This window comes from Drosophila pseudoobscura, chromosome 4 (genome assembly GCF_009870125.1).
Source record: "Drosophila pseudoobscura strain MV-25-SWS-2005 chromosome 4, UCI_Dpse_MV25, whole genome shotgun sequence".
In the NCBI taxonomy this organism is placed as follows: Eukaryota; Metazoa; Arthropoda; class Insecta; order Diptera; family Drosophilidae; genus Drosophila; species Drosophila pseudoobscura.
The window spans coordinates 19299396-19322685 of record NC_046681.1 but is presented as its reverse complement, the minus strand read 5'-3'; the positions used below and the strand labels follow the sequence as shown (position 1 = coordinate 19322685).

General features: G+C 45.5%; 1 protein-coding gene across 1 annotated transcript; it reads right to left on the bottom strand.

The window, feature by feature from the left end:
* Nucleotides 1-218: 218 nt before the first annotated feature.
* On the bottom strand, nt 219-7526 carry LOC4816904 (uncharacterized). Its single transcript, XM_001356419.4, has 6 exons — nt 7292-7526; nt 2199-3223; nt 1765-2131; nt 1101-1703; nt 714-1033; nt 219-646 (listed from the first exon to the last, which is right to left on the bottom strand). Exons 1-6 carry the CDS (start codon nt 7371-7373, stop codon nt 410-412), a joined length of 2634 nt encoding a protein of 877 aa, XP_001356455.4. The 5' UTR covers nt 7374-7526; the 3' UTR covers nt 219-409.
* Between the last annotated feature and the right edge of the window lie 15764 nt (nt 7527-23290).

Here is a 23290-nt window from a genome sequence, read left to right as displayed (position 1 = left end):
GGGCCTTGTGGCTTGGACAAACAATGGTCTGGTTAATTGAATTGCTTTCAATGCGTGGGCCCCAGGCCCCCAACCCCCGCCCCCGCCCCAAGGCTCTCTCTTGTGCAACAGTGTCTCACGGCTTTAATTGTATCGATTTCATTTGAATTTCGCCTTTCAGATAGATTGATAGATAGATCCAACGCCCTCCCCCCCCCTAAACTTTTCGAATCTTTATCTTTTTGCTACTCACTTCTTAGACTTTATTCAATTTACATACACATAAAAATAGTCAAAGAAATCTCATTAAAATCTAGCTAAAAACTAACTTAAATTCGTACATATAGCGAGCGCGAAGAAGAAATAAAATACAGATACAGATAGAGATATAAATAACCATTACAAGATACAAGATACAAGATACATCACTCTAAGACTTGGGCTTTCGACTTCGATTGGGCGTGGTCCGCACTGAGCGTCGCGTTGTGGTGCTGCCTTTGGCACTGTGGTTCGTCGATGTGGTTCTGGCACTGCTTGTGGGCGTGGGCGTGGCTCTGGGCGGCTTCGGGGTCGAAGTGGTGCTGCTGGTCGTGGTAGTCCTACGGCCACTGGGACGCTCCCGATAGACGCACATCAGCTCGTCGGCGGCATCGGGACAATCAATTTGCTGTGGATCAAAGGCTTGGTCTTAAGGGGGTTCCTGCTTTAGGGGGGGAGGGAGGGGTTTCCCCTACCTTATCGCACAGCTGACTGACGGTGATGCACTTGCCACTCACGCACCGCAGCTCGTGGGGCAGACAACCCCCTGGGGCAGTCACCGCTGTCTGTGTTGTGGGTGGGGCCTTGGTGGTGGTCGTCGTGGTGCTGGTGCTGGTGGTGCGTCCTCGCTGTTGCACCAACGCAGAGCTGGGAATCGCACTGGCTGTCCTTGCCGCCGGCGTCGTGGGGCCACTGATGCTGAACTTCACAGAAGTGCGATTGGCCCTCTGGGAGTACTTGAACTTGTTCTCCGAGTCGCTGGTCATCATGATCTCCTTGCTGTCCCGAAAGTTTACTAGAGGGGAATGTTTGAGAGGTCAAACCTGGCTTCCTGGCTCTAGGGAGTATATTCTGTGTCTTACCAAACCCCTTGGGTCCTGGTCCTGCCTCCCCGCTGGAGCCATTCACTGGCGTTGGAACGGGAGCAGCCACCTGATGGATCTGAAACTTGGTCTCGGTGCCCGCCTCCTCGTCCGTGGTGGCCGTGATGTAGGTGTACAACTTGTCGTTGGTCTCGTTGGGCGACAGGAAGCTGGCGTAGGAGAAGACCCTGGGGAAGGCGTTCAGCTCCGCCTCGTCGAAGGGGGCCGAGTCCCCCGAGCCGTACTCGTCGCAGTCCTCCTCGTCGCTGCCGTCGAGACAGTCAAAGTTGAGGTCGCAGCGCTGGCCCTCCGGAATGCACTTCTCGTTGGAGCGGCACCGGAACTCGTCCTGCTGCTCGCACACCAGGCACTGCTCGTCCTCGTCCTCGCCGCCCGAGCAGTCCTTGATCTTGTCGCACTGCCACTGCTGCGGTATGCAGCTGCCGTCGTGGCACTGGAACTCATTCGCATAGCAGTCGTCCCGCCGCCGCGTGGGATCCTCGCACTTGTGGCTCTCGTGGGCATCGGGGTACTGGCTGCAGTCGAACAGCTCGCTGAGGACATCCGAGTTGGATATAGCTATGGAGCAGGCCTCCAGAATGGCTACGAGAGAGGGGGGGATATCATCACTCAAAGGGCGGGACTCTCGCTGACTGGCGCTTACCCTTGCAGATCCTTCGACAGGGCGGCAGCTGGCCCACGGGCGAGGGCCGGCACTCCGGCTCCAGGGCCGCGCACACAAACTCGATGGCCCGCGCCGAGCAGTTGGCCCGCAGGAGGTCCTCGTAGGCCGCCATGGCGGCGGCATCCCGTGGGGCAGACCCCTCCCGGTTGTAGGTGAGGTCGTAGTCGAGCACGCCCTGGCACATGGGCAGCATGGTGGAGTAGCAGCCGCTGTTTGTCGGCGACGGTGTGGTGCTCATGGCCTCTGTGGGTCGTCCGCTGGCCGCCGACGGGGGCGGCAGAGTGGGCGAGACCCGCGTGAGGGGCTGCTCGTGGCCTGGAGGCGTGGCCTGGGGTCTGGGCAGTAGCTGCAAAAGGTGGACAATACAGTGTATCTTCTCCCCCGCCCTAGGCCCCCCCCATCGATCGACTTACGTCCTTTAGCAACTGCAGCATTCGCTTGTCCTGCTCGATGGGCACCCCGAAGCTGTTCTGGTGGCCAGATGTGAATCGAATACTGTCTGCCGGCAGCAAGGTGTCGTCGTAGTCCTCCTCCTGCCCCTCCTCCAAAGTCATCTCTGGCTGGAACTCCGTTGTGTGCTCCCCCCCCTCGACCGCTCTGAGTCGCGTGGTCTCCTGGGGCTCCCCGTCCCCGTCCGGGTCCGTGGTGGTGCTGGTTTCCTCATCGTAGACCTCGGAGCTGCTGCTCGTGGAGGACGTGACGGCTGATTCGTGGCGGCGCTGCAGGAAGCGTGCCCGGGCCACACTCACGTCGTGCAGCCACAGGCAGTAGGTGATCAGGCCGAAGAAGAGCAGCACGCTGGCCACGAAGATGATGGGCCAGCGCAGGTACTTCCAGCGACAGGCGCGCCGGGCATAGCCCAAGAGCATCAGGGGCGTGGGCTTCTGCTGGGCCGCCTCCAGGTAGTAGCTGGGGCTCGTCAGGGGATACTTGTAGCGGCGCACCTGGAGCTCCGCCAGGGCCTCGGGGCTGCCCAGCATGCCAATGCGATATTTGTGGGTGTCGCTCCAGCAGGCCGACTCCTCGCTGGAGGAGCCCTTGCTGCGCAGAGTCGAGGCGCGGGAGTAGTCGTCGTCGATGGTCTGCACCGTGATATTGAGGCCGTGCGGATATTTTGTGGGCTGACGTCTCAATCCACTGACTGATGAGGCCTCATTCGACATGCCATCGAGGGTCGGTTGTGGCTGCTGCTGCTGCTGCTGGGGCTTCTGTTCATCCATGATTATTGCCAGAGATCGCCTCGGCTCACCTTTGTCTCCGACTCTTTGTCCAAATGTCAATTGCAGCTGCTGCCGCTTCTGTTGCATAAGCCCTCCTCGCTCGCTCTCTGCGGGGTAATTGCTATTGTCTAACCGATCTGGCGATCTGGCGTTTTGGGTATCTGGGGAGCCTCTTCGTGCCTGGGGGTTCACCAGATTAGGGCCTTGAGCGCAGTCTCCTGTTTTTTTTTGGTTTTTTTCGGCGAAAGGAAATCGAATTACAAATGAAAATGAAAGTCAAGATGGCATTTCCACTATTTGGAAAGTTGTCACCCAACTCGCGATCCCCCGGATCGGATCTGTCAGATTGAACGCCGAGAGCTGCTTCAATTAAGCTTCATTAATTCCCCACCGCATCTCGGACACATCTTCCTCGCCTTGCAGCACTGCCACTGCCACAGCCACAGCTGCAGTTCCCATCGGCCATCGGTATCTCCATGTGAATGCTCGTGGCTCTGGGTCTGGGCGCACGAGAAGCCCCCCAAAAAAAATCTATTGGCCAATAGTTTAGAAAAATTGAAATGCGAATTGCATTGGCCAAGAGGGTACCCTCTTGTGGCCGCTTCTGCAGCACACAACGGGCCCAAAGCCTGGGCCAAGCTCAACTTGTTAGCCGGAAAAACGAACAACAGAAAACAACAGCAATAAGAGTTAGAAACAAGTCGGTCTGGGGGGGACAGGGCCCCACCACGAACAAGAGATGCTCTATATGGGAGGAATAGGCGGGGCTTATGATAGGAAACTAGAGAGCTATATAGAACTATGGTGTCCTCTAGGGTGTCTCAAGGAATCCCCAAAAAATTGTAGGAGAAAAACCATTGGGAAAAGCATAAATTGGCTGATGATTCAAGCTAGGGAAGGGTTTCCTCTGGTTGAAGAAAGTTTAGAGTCGGAGGTTTGATAGGATACGCCCAAGGATTGTAAAGAAAGTTCTACAAGTTTTGGTATAAAAATTATTCAGATATTTCTGGCTTCTTGTTTGCCAAAAACTGTTCAGAAATTAATATATTTCAGAGCTTATTTCTATAGGGAAAAAGAAGGCCTAAAAAAGGGCTATAGTCAGGGGTTTAATGGGAATATATCCAAGGACCGTAAAGAATGTTATAGAAGTCTTGGTATAACAATTATTCAGATATTTATGGCTTGTTGTTTGGCGAAAAATATTCATAAATTAATATATTTCAAGGCTTATTTCTATAGGAAAAGAGTAGACCTAAAGAAGGACTATAGTCAGGGGTTTTGATGGGAATATATGCCAGGAATTATTGAGATATTTCTGGCTTGTTGTTTGGCTAAAAACCTTCAGAAATGAATGATTTCCAAAGCAATTTCCTATAGGGAAAACTTTAAGCTTTTCAGTTCAAAGTTTTCGATGATTTCGGGGGGTATTTCCCCCAGTAAAACATGCCTTGTCTTGCAGAGATCCAAGAGAAGAGTTGTCTAGGTTTTTGCCTTCCGTAAAGTACACCTTCCAAGCCACTCGAATCCCCCAAATGGGGGCCAAAGCAGATGCAGATACTTTAAAGAAGTTAAACGGATTCCCAGCTTGGGGTTTTCTGTATTTTGTTTTGCTTTTCAACCAAATTAAGTGTTATGTATTCATGTTTTATGTTTTATACCCTTTCCTGAGCAAAATCGCTTGAGCTTGGCGGCCACAGTTGGCTGAATGTTGAGTGTCGACGAGTGCTTAGAGACGACTCCGACTCCAGCTGCGACTCCTGCCTGACTGCCTGCCTGCCTGGCCCCCCTCCCCCTCCCAGTGGTGGCCCCAACTGGTGCTAGTGACCTTTTCACTTTTGTTTTCGTTTGCCTGACTGCGCCTGCCGTGTTTCTGCGGGCTTCCTCAAGTGTTGCACAGGAGGAGGATGGGGCGGACTCTGCGGCCTATTAAGGGGTAGCAGCTCCACTCGAGAGCTCTGCTCTCTTGCGCCGTTCGTTGCTCGATTAATGAGCTGCAACCCGAGACACCACTTCACTCTCAGTTGTGCAAAAAAAGAGTTATTAAGAGTGGGGCTTGGGGCTTGGGGCTCTAAAGATTTCGCTAAGGTCAGTCGGCGATGTTGGGCTGGAAAATGCTACCAAGCAAAAGCCATCGACAGAAAGGTCATAATAGCAATTGACGGAGTGCTGTGAAGAACCTTGTTGTAGGGTCGAGACTCTCGCTGCGGCGAATGGGTGTAACCAAACAATACGATCGGGTCGGGTCTGCCCAGGGCTCTAAGAGAGTTGTTAATGTCTGCCGCTTTGGGATGCTTCGGCTGCGGTGAGGAAACCCGGCTAATAGCCGATGAGCATGTCGCATGCGGAGAAGAAGGTTGGCCAAGACGTCTGTCTGTGTGTTGTGTAATCCCCGACTAATGAGGGTCTTAACGGCAGAACTTTGGAGGGAAGTCTTTAGTGGTTAACATCGGAAGATCAAGGGAATAGCTAACCCCCACCCCACCCCAAATAAAGTGAATGGCCAGTCTCCGCTCCAGTCCAAATTACAGCCTCCTGCACGCACCTATCTAGATCTTGGGTAACTTCCACCCACAGCCAGTCGGAGCCGCCTCTAATTAGTATATCTGCTGTATCTCCCAGCCCGAAAACCACTTCCAGGCATTGTTCAATAGCTCATTTGGTCAGCCATTAGAACACCTTTGAGCAACCGTTCGGTTTCGTTTCGTTCCGCCTGAATGCTCCGCCAGACAGCTCTCTGCTTCAAGTGCAATCTTCTATGCGATCGAGGGAGTGTGTTGCATTATTGCTTTTATTTCACACTGTTTAAACGAGAACCTATGCACCACATTCCACTGGCATGGCAGTCCAGTAAATTGCATTGATTACACGACTCAGACGACTCCGACGACTCCGACTCGGACTTGGACAACCAATCGTTGCAGCATCCAATGGAAAATGCCAGCTTAGAGCAAGTCAAATCATTCTGTGGCTCGGCAACTGCCTGCAGTTCAAAGTTATTTTGTACAAATAAATTGTTTATGCCTTTTTGATTTTATTTTTGCCTGAGACTCGAACTGAGAGCCGGCTCTGCTACGTGCCACCAAGATGTGCAATGTGCAATGCGAGGTGAGCAGGCCACTCGGACTCTGGCCAGGGGATTGGGTCTGAGGCCAGCAGGCCAGGCTGGCCAGGCAGTCGGGCAGCCTGTTAGCGGGTGGATTATGGCTGTTAGACACGCCGATTATGGCCAGACATGAGCCGAGATACTCAGATACCCAGATACCCAGATACATGCATGCTAACGATGCGTCATGGATGCTCTACAGAGGGTTGCGACCAGCGATCGAACATCGATCATAATTGACATTTCTAACAAGAACCAGAACCACGTGGGCTCAAGAGGGGGACTGCCGGGGGGTGGCACTGTTTCGAGTACAATCTCTTTGTGGACTTTAATTACTGGCTCTTTGTATTACCCACTACCCATGGGTTTCTTTTATGAACCGTCATGCCTGCCAATCAAGTTGCAAAAATTAAGTTCTCTTTTATTTAATTTTCCACTGATTGATCACTGCCCGAAACCACTGAAAAAACGAGTTAACTTCTTACGCAAAAAGATCTCACTCATTAAAATCTCTTCTTCTACTTCTTGGATGCTGAAATGATCTCAGAGGAGATGATCTCTAATAACCCGTTGAACTTTGTGGCTGAAATCTGCCTGTCATCGTAGCAATTATGCCATCAATCACACACTTCCAAGAGACTCCACAGATTCTTGGCCGTTGCACCTGTTTTGCACATTTAAATAGTTTTTGTTTTTTTTTGACACCAACCGTCTTGAGCGATCCGATGATCTAGAGTAAACTCACACGAGAACCACACTTTTGTCACTTTTCCACGCTACAGTTTTTGGGGTCTCGGCACTTTTGCGGTTGCAATGAATACCCCTACGAATACCCCCACGAATACGAATACCCGAGACATTCACATGTTGGCTGCCTTGTTTTATGTTAATCAATTTTGATTGCAAATTATTTTTGCTAGCATTTTAATTAAAAGTGCAAACTTCAAAATAAATAAAGTCACTTTTGTGTCGGACTGATTGCACAAACAACACACGGTACACGGTACACGGTACACAGTACACACTGCAAGTACAGTGGTAATTACCAAAGTCATAATTTGCATAAAAATTTCATTTTCGAGTGGTATTTTATTTGTTTTTTTTTCTTCTTTTCTGTGTGGGGGGGGGAGGGTGCAGCCTCCTTTTTAAGCATTTTACACTTTTGTGGCACATCGAAACTCACTTTTTATGAGCGGCAAGCACTTGTTGATGCTGGACTGGGACTGTGACTGGGACTGGGACGCGCTTCTTACAGGTGGCCGCATCCGCACGTTCGGCTGCCAAAATAACGACTAACAGCAGATACCTTTGGCCCAAAGCCAAAGCCGAAAGATGCCGAAAAAGCTGGCCACCGAACCACCGAACCACCGCTCTTTCGGATTTCGGTTTGGCTGATTCTTTCGATGTCGAAGAGAGCCGCCGCGCATGCGCCTCGCTTGGCTTTCGGTTTCGATTTGATTTCGCTTTCAAGCTCGGCCCCGCGGATCGTGGGGCCTGGCCTGGCCATAGCTTTTGCTCTTAAACGAGTTTTGCTTTGGGCTTTTGGGGCCCACTCTTACTCTCTTAAATCGCATCGATTGTTGGGGCCTGTGTCTGCAATGTCTATTTTGGTTTCGGCTTTTTTTTTGTCGTTGGAGCCAATATTTTAATGGCTCTTGCAACGTGATGTTTAAGTTATGATGAGATCGTTTTGTATGACTTTTATATGTGGCCTGTACGAGTATCTGTATGCTCCATGGCTCTCTGTGCGCTGCCTGAAGCGTGCCCAGAGGCTGTAAAGAATGTTTTAATGCTGGAGCTTTGACAAAAAAAAATAACTTGTATTTCGAGAGAAGCTTTTTCTGCAATTGGCTGTGCAAATGTCGCCCATGTGGGTGACGACGACCGGCTGCAAAGTGGGTTAAGATGATTCATGGGATGCTACAGGGAAAAAGACAACAATTTAGAAGCCAAGATTGATTCTGAGCGTGGGCGGTGATGAGTTGGTGTAATATTTGGCAATATGTGGGATAGCATGGGGTGCTAGGGAAGGTAGAACTTGATTGGGGATATGCCAGATTATGTTTTAGGATCGAAAGATCTCCCACAGTAATCGAATGTCTTTAGGGCAATCATTTACCCTGAAAACCGTGGGAAACTCCACACTTAAGCAATCGTATATGGTTTCTAGGCAGACATTTCCCAGATTAAAGCTCTAATTATGGGTTTTCCACTTCCTCATTGTCTGCTAGCCTTCCACCAGATCCGTATATGCCCGTATTGGCTAAAACCTATTCATTATTCTTCGAATTACACTCGTACCGAACAATGACCTTCCTGGCAGATACGATTCCATAGACCACATACCGATTTGGGTATTGGATCATTGTATGGGCTCCAGCCTCCACTCACGACATGGCAGAAACATTGCTCAATGCACTTTGCGGCATCGGTGGCAGCGGCGGCGGCGGCATGTGGCACCACTCAGACAACAGGCTCCTGCAGCACTCTGGACCGCACTATAGGCTCCGTCATTGGCTCTGGTCTTGCCTCACTTCGTGGTTCAACTCCTGGCCCCCACTCCCACTCCCAATCCCAGAGTCAGCTGTTGCTGGCGGACAAGTGCACTATAATTGGCCTGCAACCAAGCGGCATGCCCCCATGCGAGTGCCACTGCGACTGCGACATGGCCCGAAATCAATACGCAGCTTTTTATGGCCCGAGGGGGGGCACAAGGTTAGTAGATTTGTGGACTTTCAGTGCGTTCGATTTCGATTTCGATTTCGTTTTCGACTTGAATTTGGTTTTGGTTTTTGGCGTTTTTTCTTGTTGCTCTTTATGGCATTTTTCGCAGCAATCCGCAATTATGAATGGCCCGAGCCTCGGCCCGGGTTTCGCCTGCATTCTAAATGTCAATGTTACCGCACTCCAGCTCCAGTATCTATGACATCGAGTTCGAGTTCGAGTACGAGTACGAGCTCTGTGTGCATCTATGCATCTGCGAGATATTTTCATTTCCATTTTGAGTTTCGTTTTTCATTTCGGTTTATTTTTTCCTTTGGCGGTGATTGACTTTTGTGCGAGGCGGTATCCGAGAGCTCGTGTGGAATTTCCGCTATTCACGACGACCCACCTTAAAAGTCACAGACTCCGACTCCAATGCGACTCCAATACGACTTTGAGACTTTGAGAATTTGATTTGGAATACGAATTATCTGCGTCTGTTACAGATACTCTAGGAAGGGGTCAATGCCGGAAAGAATGAACTTTGGGGTGACTGTCCAATACGTTTCCAATATGTTTCAGCGGAACAGATGTCTATCTGAACAGCAACAGATTTTTGGGTGTGAAGTGCTATTTTTTTTTTTAGAGAATTTAATCGAAATTATGGAAAATGGAAATATCGAAATAATTTATACATTTTCTTATGTAAAAACTTTTCTGTCTGTTAATATATTTATTAGAATATATCCAACAAAAGTGGAGGAAAATGCGGTCTACCAGAAAACCCGGAATGAGATGATATCAATAGGGTTCTAGGGGTATTGTTTCGTTTGGGAATGATTAGGGTCACATTTTGCTTTAGTAAATAATTTAAATTAAATATACATATTTCATACAAATTTAATATGATATATTTTAAAGATATATTTAAAAATATTTAACAATTAAAGAAAACAATTGTAATAAAATTGTATTTGTATATATTTATTTTTGTGTATTATATATTATTATATTTATTTATATTCATATTATATATTTATTATTATTAATTTTATTATTATTATTATTTATTATCATATTATTTATATATAAATCCTATTGGGTTATATTTAATTTCTTTATGTTTGTATTTAAAAATCGAATATTTAATTGAAAGATGGTTGTGCTTTTCTTTACTATGCTATGTTTCTCTCAGTGTATCTACATATATACATAGGTATCTCAATCAAATTTTATAGATATTTTTATTTTATTTTCTTACGATATTCCCAAGTTTCTAACAATTTATAGAAGTTTTATAGGAAACAAAGGTTTAGTTAGAAAAATATTAGCATTGGTAATATTTTTACTATATAGAAGTATTCCACATGAAATGTATTTCTTAGTCTCAAGTTAAAATCTGTAGACTCGTTTTTTGGCGCCTTTGGGGTATTCCTGTAAGGGTATCCCAACATTCTACCAGTTGCCGCCCCCCATTATGTACCTTGGTTGCATGTAATGAACAATTTCATGCACTTGGAGATTTGAGCTTGGGGCTTGGGGGCCATAAATAACGTGGCTGGGCCCATTGTGCGTTGGCTGCCACTGAGAAATCGAATCAATCATTTTGCACACACGAAAACGGAACAACTTGAAAAGAAGACAAAAAATGCAATTGTTTTCCACGCGGGGAAGGGGGGAGTTGTGGCGTTGTGGGGTGGAAATACGGACAGGCCGTATTATGACAGCATTAACAAAGCGCCAAAGCCAAATTAAAGTGTTTAATTAACACAGAAACAGAAAAAGAGTTCAACAAACACACGGCTACACGGGCACACGGGCAACCGGGCACACGAGCGGAAAAGAGAGGCTCGACATGCTCGAAAATCGCTCATACGCTCCGTTGAACCTCGGCAAAACACGCATGAGGAAAGACTAAACAGCCGGCGAGTGAGTACGAGTGAATGCGACTGAACGTGAATGTGAGTGTATTCGAGTATGCCAAGGTGTACCAAGCTCTTGATTAATTGTGCAATTGCAATTGAATTAAAAGCGTGTAAATAACTCGAGCAGCGAGGAGGAAATCAAGAGAAATGCTCAAGGAGGAGCAGCGTCACCTGATATGCAAAGGAGGCGGTGGGGGGCGGGGACTTTGGGAAAAAGACAACCTGATGAGCGGACAGACCAGCCGGACAGCCGGACAGCGGGTTAAATTGAATTTATGGTAAATGCAAATGAGCGGGAAACAGAAAATAACAAGAAAGATAGAGAGACCGAGAGACGGTGCTTTGTGGCTTTGAGAGGCGAAGATTTAGATACACTTTGAGATACATTATCAGGCGATTGGTTTTAGCTGAAATAATTCTACAATGAGGACAGTTTTTAAAGGGATAAAGTACGCCGATATGTACGATTTTGTATTACAAAATTGTCCATGAAATTTAAAGATGGTTTCAGCCAAAAATCGTTTAAAGTTATTGCATCTAAAAATTAATAAAAAATATAAAAATATACAAAATATATACATATAAATACATGTATCTTATGAGGTCGTAGATGCTTCCTTCTCTGCCCCCTTGTTAGGGTATTCCATTCCACATGAAATTGATTGAGACGAGCAAAATATGCAAAAAAGTAACAAAACACAGACATGTAGATGCAGATATGTTTTTAAACATGATATCATACATATCATACATACATATATATATCTATGTATATATATATCTCCCAAGACTAACAAAAAAGCAAGGAATAAACTCCGTTAACATTGTGCACACGAGCGAATTGCTCTCTGGCGATTACGATTAAACACGCTTGTAAATACTGGATCAAAGCAAGAAAAAGCAGCAGCAAAAATACAACAAAAAACCATAAAAAGAAATACTGAAAAGAAAAAATACACGAAAGATATTCATAAGTCAAGCTGCTACTGCATCGAGGTCGAGGCGAAGGCGACCCAGGAAAGGCTTCCACAGCCAGAGGAAAACAGGAAAGAGGTAATGGGAATGCTAAGATTTGATGGAGCCACTCGATGAACTTCCGCTGGAGATGGAGAAACGCTTAAAGGAGAAAGAGGGAGAGGGAGAGAGAGTGGGAGAAATTAATCGCAATAAGGAAATGGAAATAAAGTTCTAAGGAGTAAGGGAGAGGGAAGAAGAAATGAGAAGGGGAATTCAATATAAATTGGAGGACAGTTTTCTATAAAGGTTAGAATATAAAGAACACAATATAATATAATATATGTATAAATAATAATTGATCTAAAAAAAAAAAACTAAAAAAATAAAGACTATGTAAATACGGAAAAATATTAAAGAAATGATTTATGGAAACTGAAAAATGAAAAGAGAAGACTAATAAAAAAAATTAAAATAAAAAATTATGAAAATATAAAAAACAAAATTGTTAGAAATCGGACGACTATAAAAAAAATAAACCAAATATGAAAGAACCCAAAAATATATGTGGCAGAATTTAGATAAAATAAAAGGATAGAAGATACAGCTGTTCTGTAGATTATATAATATCAGAATATAATAATTTCATATATATGTATATCAGAAGAGGAATAAGTCCATCGAATCATGTTCTATATTTTCTCTATATCTTTATACAGATTCAGGAAAATTAATTATAATAAGATCCATCAGAAACGTTTTCTTTAAACTTTATTCATAGAAGCACTCTCTAGTCTCTACATCTACCGGACTTATCCTCTCTTCTATTATGCCCAATATACCCCCTGGCTGCCAGGGTAGCCGTATCGTGCGATAAAAACTTTTCGCTTTTCGCGTTCAATTGAATCCGCTAACTGTTCGACTGAGTGAGTAATGTCCAAAACGTTGACAACGACACAGATCTGAGGAGGAGGGGGAGTGCTGTAGCTACAGCATACCTCTACCTGTACCTATAGCTATACTATATATATATTTATATAGAGATGTAGATATATCTGTATCTATAGGTACAAGCAATCATCCGTATCCGAAGCACACACACACACTCGAGTACTCGACGGCCCACGACAACGCACTTAAGTGCCTTCGTCTACAGCTCCATAGCTCAGATTCCCTACCCCTACCCCTACCCCTACCCCTCTAAGACTCGGTGGTCTGTGGTTCCGTGCCTTACATTACTCGACGACTCTTTACCGATTCGCATTAAGCCGCTCGCTGCTGCCGCTGCCGCCGCTGCACGTTTCTTACATGCCAATGGATATTTTCTATATGTAGATATGGGGTCTTTTTTTATGGGTTTAGTTTTGTGGTCAAACGGGTTTAAATTTATTTATGATTGGATTTGATTTTATTAAAATAAAACGAGCAAAAAGCCCCACATACTCGTCGCAAAAAAGCGAAACAAAGTCAGCGGGCGGTGTTCGTAATTGCCACTGCCGCAAGGAGTGCTGATCAATTGATGCGGGTGTTGAACGGACGAGGAGGAGGAGGAGGAGGCGGGGGGCAGCAATCTCTAATGGCTAATACAGTTGTTAGACAAAAGAAACATTTATCTGTGGCCCAACTTCCGCATTGAGGCTAACGAAAAATAAATAATAATCTACACACGAAAACACGATCGACTTTGGGTATCTCAAGATGAACATCGCAGTGGAGGTGGAGGTGGACTTTGGAATGGGAATGAGAGCGGAGGAAGAGTATCTTGTGCTGGGGAAAAGTCAGCGCTTCATTCAAATGCCGATTGCCTCCACATTTATTTGTTTCGCCTCTGATTCAGTGGGCTATTTGCTGAGGCAATGCCTTGCCTGGTGAGACTCCGTAATTGCCTGCCCTGCCGACTGCGAAATGCCCGACAACCACTAGAGATGAGAGCGTGAGTTCATTCAAAGATGGCCAAAGTCAAGGGCTTAGAAGACTGAAAGAATGGTAAAGAACGTGGGGTTTCGGCGTGGGAAGAACAGTAAATGAAGTGGTGAACAGAATGGAAAGAAATCTTTACAGATGAGATCTTAAAAGACATTAGAGACAGTAATTGATTGAAGAATCGCAAGACTGTCCAGGGAATGATGACAACTCAATCTCAATAGAAGGGTGGAATGTCCCATGAAGTTGCTTCAAAGAAGAAGACGCTTTGGTTGGAGCTAATAGACCCATAGAGGTGCTGAAGTAAACCCGTCACTGGAGTGCCCTCTGCACACACACAGATCTCCCCTGGGTCTCACGCTGCCATCTCCATTTGCAGATGATACCTCGCACCGCCTTAACCGTGTCCACATTTTGTCAGCGATTTGCACAATGTGCACATGCCTTTTGCCTGCTACTTGTACTTGTATCTACTATAATTTAGCGCTTGCCTTCTTGCCAATACTCGCATTGTGTGAGGCTCCAGAGCCCCAGCGAGGCGACGCGACGCGACGACTCCTCCTCGGCCTTTTCCTCTCAGGCTCTTTTTTTTCGCTTTGTTTGGCAATTACAAAATTTGTAATTTCAGGTGCGATGCGCCGCGGGAATCTTAAAAAAAAAACCAAGTCGCTGGTCGTCGCCGGGCCTGTCAAGAGGCTTGCGCAAACTCCAAATAAGAAATAAAACTCGTTAGAGCTTGGATCGAGGCGTCTATGGTCTATGGTCTGTGGTATCTATGGTATATGGTAATCCATGTAATCGCTCTAATCTTAACAAGAATGCCGCACCGCCGTGTAGCGTGTTGGGGCCCGCGGCAAAGAATGTCAAAAAACTTTCATGAAATTGTTTTCGAAAATGATTGCCCTCCAAAATTGGAGCCAAAAATTGGTTCAAAGATAAGTCTATGGCAGTGCAAAATTGTTTTCTTGCGGGCGGCCGGGCACTCCTCAAAATAGTTTTTCAATGCGGTAGCCATGTCCATGTCATTTGGGGCCCTTTTGTTGCGGCCATCTATCTATCCGTATCTACTCGTATTCATATGTATCTATGGCTCGTATCTGCATACAATGCCCATTGAGAGGGTCTCCGAAGTCAGGTATTTATCGCCAGATATCCAAAGCCCATTGTTGGGCCGCGTTTTTAATGTGTAGCACCGCCAACGGGGGAGGGGAGGGCGGGACCTCGTCTATAATGACACTAAAAAACATGATATTGCGGTTTTGTTTTTTTGCCCAAAGCCCAAAAATTCATCTCATCTTTCTCTTGAGTCATTATTGGGTAGCATTGAACGGTTTGAATTGGCGGTGCGATGACGATGATGGGCCCCGTTTTATGTTTGTTTTTTTTTTGTGGTAGCCATGAAATTTGCATAGCAAACCTCTACTCCTCCTCCTTCCGCCTGACAATTGAAATTCGCTCCTCAAAAGGTTAAATCTTAAATGGCATTTGGATAATGCGATGCCAGGGGGAAAAAAAACAACACCAAGACAAACAATTGAAATCACTCGACTGCAGATACAGATACAGATACAGTTGCGGTTGGCTACAGATACAGATACAGATACTCGTAGAAGAAGGGGAATTGATTTCGTTTTCGTCGCTTTTTATTTGACTTAACATTTAGCCCTGATTGATGGGGGCGTGATAAACTATTTTGCATTTAAAGGTGAGGTCTGATTCGGTCTCCGGTTTTGCTCGATGGGAAGCCATAAAGGTGAAGATTCATTTTGGGGAGCAGCATTTTGGGGATGGGAAACCATTCCTTAGATGGAAATGGTAACAGATGATGGATGGATGGTTATGCACAGAGATAGATTGATACATGTTTGGGTAGATCCAAGGATCTTTTAGGTTGGAAGGTGAATATTTCAGAGAATTCTTCAAATTTGTTTTAAGAAAGAGAAGATCACATCAATTTAAGCACTTCCCTTCCATAAACACCCTAATCTTTCCCTTAAAGACAACCACAATTTCTTCAGGTTAGCCCCAGGCTTTCTTCAGTTATTGTTGAACAACTTTCAACACTTTCCATCCCACATCTTATAGCCCCGATTTCTTTCCATAACCTATAGCAATCCATCACAATCTATCGCAATTCCGATACAGCTTTTATTCAATAATTAATTAATGTTTTCCGTACCTTTCGCTCGACTCCTCCCAGGTCTTTAATCTCAGTTTCTGTGCAGCCAATCCCCACAATCGCCCACAGTCGCCTCGCAGCTCTTTAACCTTGCGGCACACATTTGGCACATGCCACACGGGCCATGATTACCCCTATATCATCATAAACAATCGGCCAGACGGCCGGCTTTTGGGGCAACACCCCCAGCAGGTCCATATAGGCCTATCTATAAGTCTCCCGATCTGCAGCACGCCTCTCCTCTCTCTCTGTGTCTCTGTGTGTCTCTCCCCCTAAGTAAGATTAATGAAAACATATGCAAAACAAATGCGAATGCGTAATGGTGGGGAGCGGAGGGGAGGGGAGGGGAGGGGACAGGCTCCAAGTGACACAGAAATCGAATGGAGAGACCCGGCACGTAATTGAACAAGCTCGATTGTCGCCGGAGTCGGGTACCGCGTCGAGTCGGTGATTACTCCAAGTCAAAAGAGAGAGAGAGAGAGAGACAGTGGTTACAGCGAGTGAAAGAGCAGGGGAGTGGGGGGGGGGGGAGTGTTTTGCATTCGGATTAGCATAAATTGAAGCCCGGCTCTGGCTGCGAGTGTCAATAGGTGTGTGTTTGTGTACGGCAGACGCCTCGCCGGCAGTAACTAATGAATACATTTGCATGGGCATGACTGTTCCGATGTACTATCCCCCCACACCCTCCCTGCCATCGCAGTGCTCCAAAGGGGAGAGATGAAGAGATAAAGAGGTCAGCAGCTGATCTGGGTAATAGAGATGGCACTTATGATCGATATCATCGGGAAAAGTATAGTCGAAGAATTATGAAAAATATAAAAGATACATAAATAGAACTAATTATTGATGCCATCACTTACAACGATGGTCTTTGTATTAATAATTGATATGTATATCGTCGAAAACAAACAACTTAAATAAAAAAAAATAATAAATAATAATAAAAAAATAATAAATAATAATACAAATTATATTAATAATAAAAAAATTATAATAATAATAAAAAAATAATTATGAATAAAAAAAATCTATAAATAATAAATAAAAAAAAAATAATAATAATAATAATTATACAAAAAAATAATATATAATAAAAAAAATTATACAAAAAAATAATATATAATAAAAAAAATAATAATCGAAAAATTAAAAAAAATATAAAGGAAAGATAGATTAAAAAAAAAGTATCACTAGGTTAGGTTAGGGCGGACCGGGTCTCTTGGACCTATAAGAGGTCCATTGTGTTGCCGCATAAATTCTCATTTAAATCGATATTCTTTTCAATAATCGATATAAAAAAGGACCCATCAAAGTCTTTTTCTTGGAAGGAATATTTTCTTCGATGTATACAATTTTCCTTTGCCACATTTGAGAAATGCCTACATTAGTCCTCCTCTAATTTATTAAATAATCGATCACAACCTCGATATCTCGATATATTTTTCCCATATTATATTTTCATCTTCATCCAATTATCTGTCGAACTTCAGTCAATCAATATTTGTTCCGATCTTTGCCTTTCAACATAATCACATCCCCAATCAGCTGTGCCCCCAGCCTGCGCTTATCCGCATTCAGACAAAGGCTCTCGTCTATGCTGCACTGCTCGCTCCACACTGCACCAGCGACTCTCTGGCTCAGGCCTGCTCATTCGCACTGTTCCAACGGAGATAATTGTTTCGCATTCGTCTCGCTAGCAAGTCACGACATGACTGCATTCCACACAGCAGAGCAGAGCAGAGCAGAGCAGCGCAGAGCAGAGCACCGCAGAGCAGCGCAAAGAAGTGCAGATCGGATCGCAGCAGAGTGAAGCAATTATAAACAAATCAACGCAATATACAAAAATTGTTTTTTGGTTTTTTTTGGTCGTTGCACTCACGGAGAGACGCCACTTCACTTGGCTGCACTCGAAACCACTTCCGTGTCGAAGAAAAAGGAGCTTAAGCTGGAGCCGGAGCCGGAGCTTGGAATGGGAATGGGATTACCTCTGGGGGAGAGCGCGCGCATCCTTCGGCGCCATTAAGCTGACAAATTGTTATCGTGGCCGTCGCCGAGTCTCCAAGTCGTAAATTAAGAGTCACTTGCTCCGCGCCAGATACGGATAGGGGATTGGATAGGAGGGGATTGGCTTGCCATCCGTCCGCCGAGAGCCTTTCACCCACTTTCGGCCACCGGGGCAATGCATCATGCACTTGTCAGAGAGTGAAAAAATCAACAACAGGCAAATCGAAAGCGGATTCCAAAGCCAAAATGGTTATACTCTATACCAAATCAGGCTACGACGATCCACGATGGTTATTTGTATAATATATTCATCGCACAATCTATTTATATCCGTACTCCACTTCCTCGGGCATCCAAACGCCGCCCCCGGCACTTCTTGTATAAATTAAACGACTCTTCCATTGAGAAAGACTCTTCAGCGAATCAGAGAATGTGTGCCGTTGGGGGAGGAGAAAGCGACGGTGGCTGCTCCACTTTTGGCTGCGTTACGCAATCACCATCACGTTGCCGTCTCCAACGTCTGTCTGTCCGTCTGTCTGCAACGCAGTAACAGTTACAAGACACTCGAACAATGCTCACAAAAAGAAAGAAGCAAAACAAGACTCGATGCGTCTGGCACAGTCCCAGTCCCAGTCCCAGTCTCCACCCCCCTCCCCTCGGTTCCCTCGTAACGTCTCTGAGTGGCAGGCAGCCCCGTCGTCTGCTGACCCAAGAGTGGACATCCCATGTTGCTGATTGGAGTTTCATTACCATCGCAAGTTGCAAGTCTGGCTGCTGCCCCGTTGCCGCTGCCGCTCCTCCTCCGGGGTGATATAAATCAAATGGCCTGAGACTCCGACTGAGACTACTGCGACTGAGACAATGCATCAACTGAAGGCGCTGCTAATGCCGACTCTCTCCGTCTCTCTCTCCCCCTCTGCATCTGCCTCTGCCTCTTAAGTGCATCTCTCTCTAATGGTTTTAGTTGGGACAAATGCCACAGATATTGACATTTTCCGTTTACATTTCGCTTCATTTCGTTTTGTTGTAGGGTATACCCTTTAAAGGGGGGTAGTATGTTTTCTACAGATTTTTTTATGGAGTCAAGGAAGCTTGATGGATCTTTAAAAGTATCTACAGCATCCACAGTAACGTACATAAAGAGCATTGGTTTCTGTGAGAACCTGGGAACCACCTTTTCTTTGTATACAATTCGGAATCGTTCAGATCTGTTTTTGTGGTGCTTAAAGGTCATATTTTGTAGGAAAAACTATACCGTTTGTAAAGATTTATACCCGAATCAGACAAAATCTCATCAAACCGGATCAAATTTTAGTCCATTTTTCATTTCAAAAATTGTAAAAAATAATTCAATGCATTCACGCCCATAAAAATTAGCCAATCTTATAGAAAATTGATTAGTTTATAGGATACAATTATTCTTTCGTTGGAAATAGCTCTTAAAACAGTATTAGACTGAAAAGCTATTGCTGTGCCAACACTTAAATCCGACTCTGTATATAAAGAAATATAAATATATCGCTCAAAAGACTTAAGAATAACATTATTCCTACCACTGATATTCCAATCCAACTTAAAGAACTACAGTGGAAAATATATTTCCATAAATCTCACCAATTCGGAAACCATATATATATCTCCCAAAGGGTATCCATCGCTTCGTTCTCTTCATCCCAACTTTCCTTCTTTGTTTTTTAACTGATTTCAAATCTCCAAACTGACATGAGAGACAATTTCTGTTACGTTTCTCCAAGATTTTTGGGGAGAAGGGCACCACCACGAAAACCCAGACTCTTTGTGGCTCTTTCTTCCTCCTGTGTTTTGTGTCGCTTTGACATTTTGTAAACACTTCCGCGTGCTCTGATTGTTGTTGTTGTTGTTTTGTCGATGTTGGTATTATTGTAATTGATGGTTTCATTTCGTGGATTGGCTCTGATTTCTGTTCGCGTGTGTGTGTGTGTGTGTGTTTGTATCTGGTTGCATTTAATGATGGTTATTTGTGGGTGATTGTGCTTAGATGACAATCGCGTGAGTGGTTTTCGCCTCGGGGGGACTTTTAGTTGAACTAAATTATTCACATGCATTCATTATAAACCTTTTACGATGAAAGAGGAAATACGTCAGAGCATAGGTCATTTATTTACTCTTTCCCTGGGCTTTGGGGTCATCATTTTGTCGTGTATTCGTAATCGTTTTTGGTAAGGGCTACTGTCTAAAATATTGTGTTCCTTTTTTGGAATATTTCCTTCTGGTTTTTGGGGGTAAGTTGGGGGTATCTATCTGAAATCTATCCTATAATTGGTAGTCACCTTTTTTGATACTTTTTTTTGGGTTCGGGGTCACCTTTTTGCACATATAATTTTTCGAAGATCGGGGTCACCTTTTTTTATACAATTTTTCTTAGTTTGGGGTCACCTTTTTGGATAATTTGAACTGATTATCAGAAGTATCCTTAAGTTACCAAAATATACTTGATTGTAGATTGTTTCACACACTTAATTCCGTGTAAAAATCTGTTCTACAGCGTCGCAGCCATAGCTCTCGATTCTCCTCTCATTCACCTCTTAAGACCATGGCCTACATATCGCCAGAAAGAAAATCCAAGTATTTGTTTCGTATTTAGTATTTATTCCACACCTAAGTGATGTCACCCCTTTTCCATTTCCAGCTTCCGTTTAAGCCACCTTTTTTTGTGGCCCCTTAGCCTTTATTTCTTGGAATACGAGAATCTGCCTGAAGCTTGAGATGTAGGTCAGGGCTGCCTCTTGTTACTGCAAACTTCCTCTGGGGGAATCCCCTTGAGATTCTGTGGCTTTCATCCTTCATCCGTTTCACAAAACGCATCGAATTACTTTGCTGCCTATTCACGAAACACCCATCCATCTAGCCATCTGTTTACCCAGTGTCTATCCATCTTAACAACCTACGACAAGAGTAATTACATTAATCCACAGGCACGCGCCGAGGCGGCTGTCAGCGGCTTCTTCTTCGACTCGCACCTTCGAGTCGACTCTCGTTGTGGTGCGTGCACCGCCCGCAGCGCCATGAATATCAAATAACCAATCAACGGATAACAAAGTTGCTTCTCTTTTTTGAACACTAATCCAAAAGGCAAAGAATCAATCAATGGCATGGGATGGGGACAAGGACAAGGACAAGGACGAACCCAAATCAATCAAAAATCCAAAAAAAACTTTTGTGTGTGTGTGCCAACAATATTCGTTTACATGCAAAGTAATCCACGCAATTTTTAAACTTTTGTTGCTGGCCAACAAAAGAGGCGACAAGAGTATTCATAACCCTATCAATAGGGGTGTTTGTGCCTGGAGCATCCCCCTGGGCAAACTTTCGGGGCGAAGAATCAGGCTCTGGATTGATTATCCCAAATGCAAATTGAAGCGAAATTCAGTTTTTGCGCCGAAAGTCATTTGTCAATGTGACAACTGCCGCCAGCCACCGTCTCATCTCTCCTTTTTTTGCGAAATTATGTGCGAGCATTCCGCTGAATGATTAATTTCCATGCGATATGGCCAGTGCTTCCAGGGGATTAGCCTGGACAGTGGCTACTCCCCGCGCGATTTGCCAGCCTGTTTGCACAAATGTTTAAGTTGTTGTGTCAACAGGAGGAGGAGCAGCAGCAGCAGGAGCAGGAGAGAGAGAGAGAGAGAGAGAGAGAGAGAGAGAGAGAGAGAGAGAGAGAGAGACACAGACAACGCAATGTGCTGATAATTAATGATCCGAAACATACACACACGCTCCCCCGAACAGGATACCAGGGACCGGACTGCAGTGGACCAAAGGTATTAGCATGATAAATGAGCCTCACCTCTCTCACTCTCTCTGGCACTCGCACTCTCTCCCCTCCCTCTTTGCTCTGCTAACCCACTCACTGAAAATCGCTGAAATTATGTAATTGGCCAACGCATTTGGCCAGGTTCAGTGCGATTATTCAGTGCCCTGTCAGGTTGTTGTGCCAGACCCAAAGATGATTTATCTTCATCCGCCTTCCCGCCGTCAGAAGAGAAACCTCCAGATATCGCAGACAACCCCGACCTGACCCAATTCCTAGTTCCACCCTTCTTTGTCCTGTCCTTTGAGTCGTTTACTGCATTATTGAACAGGTGCCTGCTGTTTAAGGTGACAAGCACGCTTCGCTCCTGTAAATATCCTTGCTGGAGGGAGGGGGAGGGTCTCCTTTTTCGACTGTTTCGCACCTTAATGTGGTGGCTTTTGTGCTGATGGCTCTACGAAGAGTAGTCCAGCCACTCCGAGGTCCAAAGGGACTGGGATAGGAGTAGGTCTAGCGATGAATGCCTGACTCACGTTAAGGCAACGAAAGGAGGCTAGAAAGAAGAGGTAAAGCCCTGTCTTGAGCTGCCCGGAAAGATCTATAGAACCTAAGTAATGGTAGGACTGTTGTACAAGTAATCAAAGGCTCACGTGGCTTCTTTCCCATCTCTAGCTGAAAAAAACTAATCGACAATCGACAGCAAGAGCTCTTCTTGGCCAATCGCGTAAACAGCTCACGTGTGGCATGGCCTCCATCACTGATTGAATTACGGGCAAGTTGGAATGTGCCTGCCCTCCCCCCACCCACCGCTAACACCTCTTCTCAAGCACCTAACCACTGCCGCCCCCCTAGATAAACCCATTTTCCGATAACTTTTGAAACATGACCATTCTAAAAAGTTTCCTGACAGATAGAAGGACACAAAGTCCCCAGCAAATTGGCTAGCTCTCCAGGGAGGTGGAGGCGCCTCCCTTGGAGTGTCCTTTGGGGTTGGGCGGCGGCTTGGCCTTTATTGATGGTGTCCATTTGGCGGCTGAAGCAATCACCCATCCACCTGTTGCTGTGTGGCGGAAAAAAAGGTTCAACCTCCTGCCATTCCGCCGTATCTTTTCTGTGGTTTCACGAGTTTTCCCCCCTTTGGGTGGGGGTGGTGGGGAGGTTGTGGGTTGAGTAATGGCCCACGTACGCGTTTTGGCGTTTAACTTTTAATTGAATTTGATCGAATGCATGTGATAAAATTAATTGAGGACCAGGGTAGCCCCCCCACCCCCACCCCTACTGTTGCCTGGGTTTCCTTCTACCTTTCCTTCAGGCTCCCTGCTGGCTCCTCATTTTGACAGTTGGCAAAGTCTGAGCCACTTGACCGAAAGTTTTTAATTGACTTTCGAGAGTACAATTTTACGCCCAGAGGCTCCCAGCCGAACAGCCAAAAACCGTCTAAACCGACCAACTAGTTTGCATATGTATACCCCTCCCCTGACATGTGCCTGCCCCCCCAGCCCCCCCTCTTGGAAGCCGCTCATTTCTCCCCTCTAATTGCTGGGATGCCCGCAAAACTTTTCGACTTCGTTTGCTGCGGCATTTCATTAGCGGTTTCGCTTTACAGACCTGATATCGAATCGGCCCAGGACCAGGCCCAGCCCAGGCCCAGGACCAGGCCTCCCATGCGGGTTGATTGAACGGAGTAAAAGGCTTTGCCTTTTA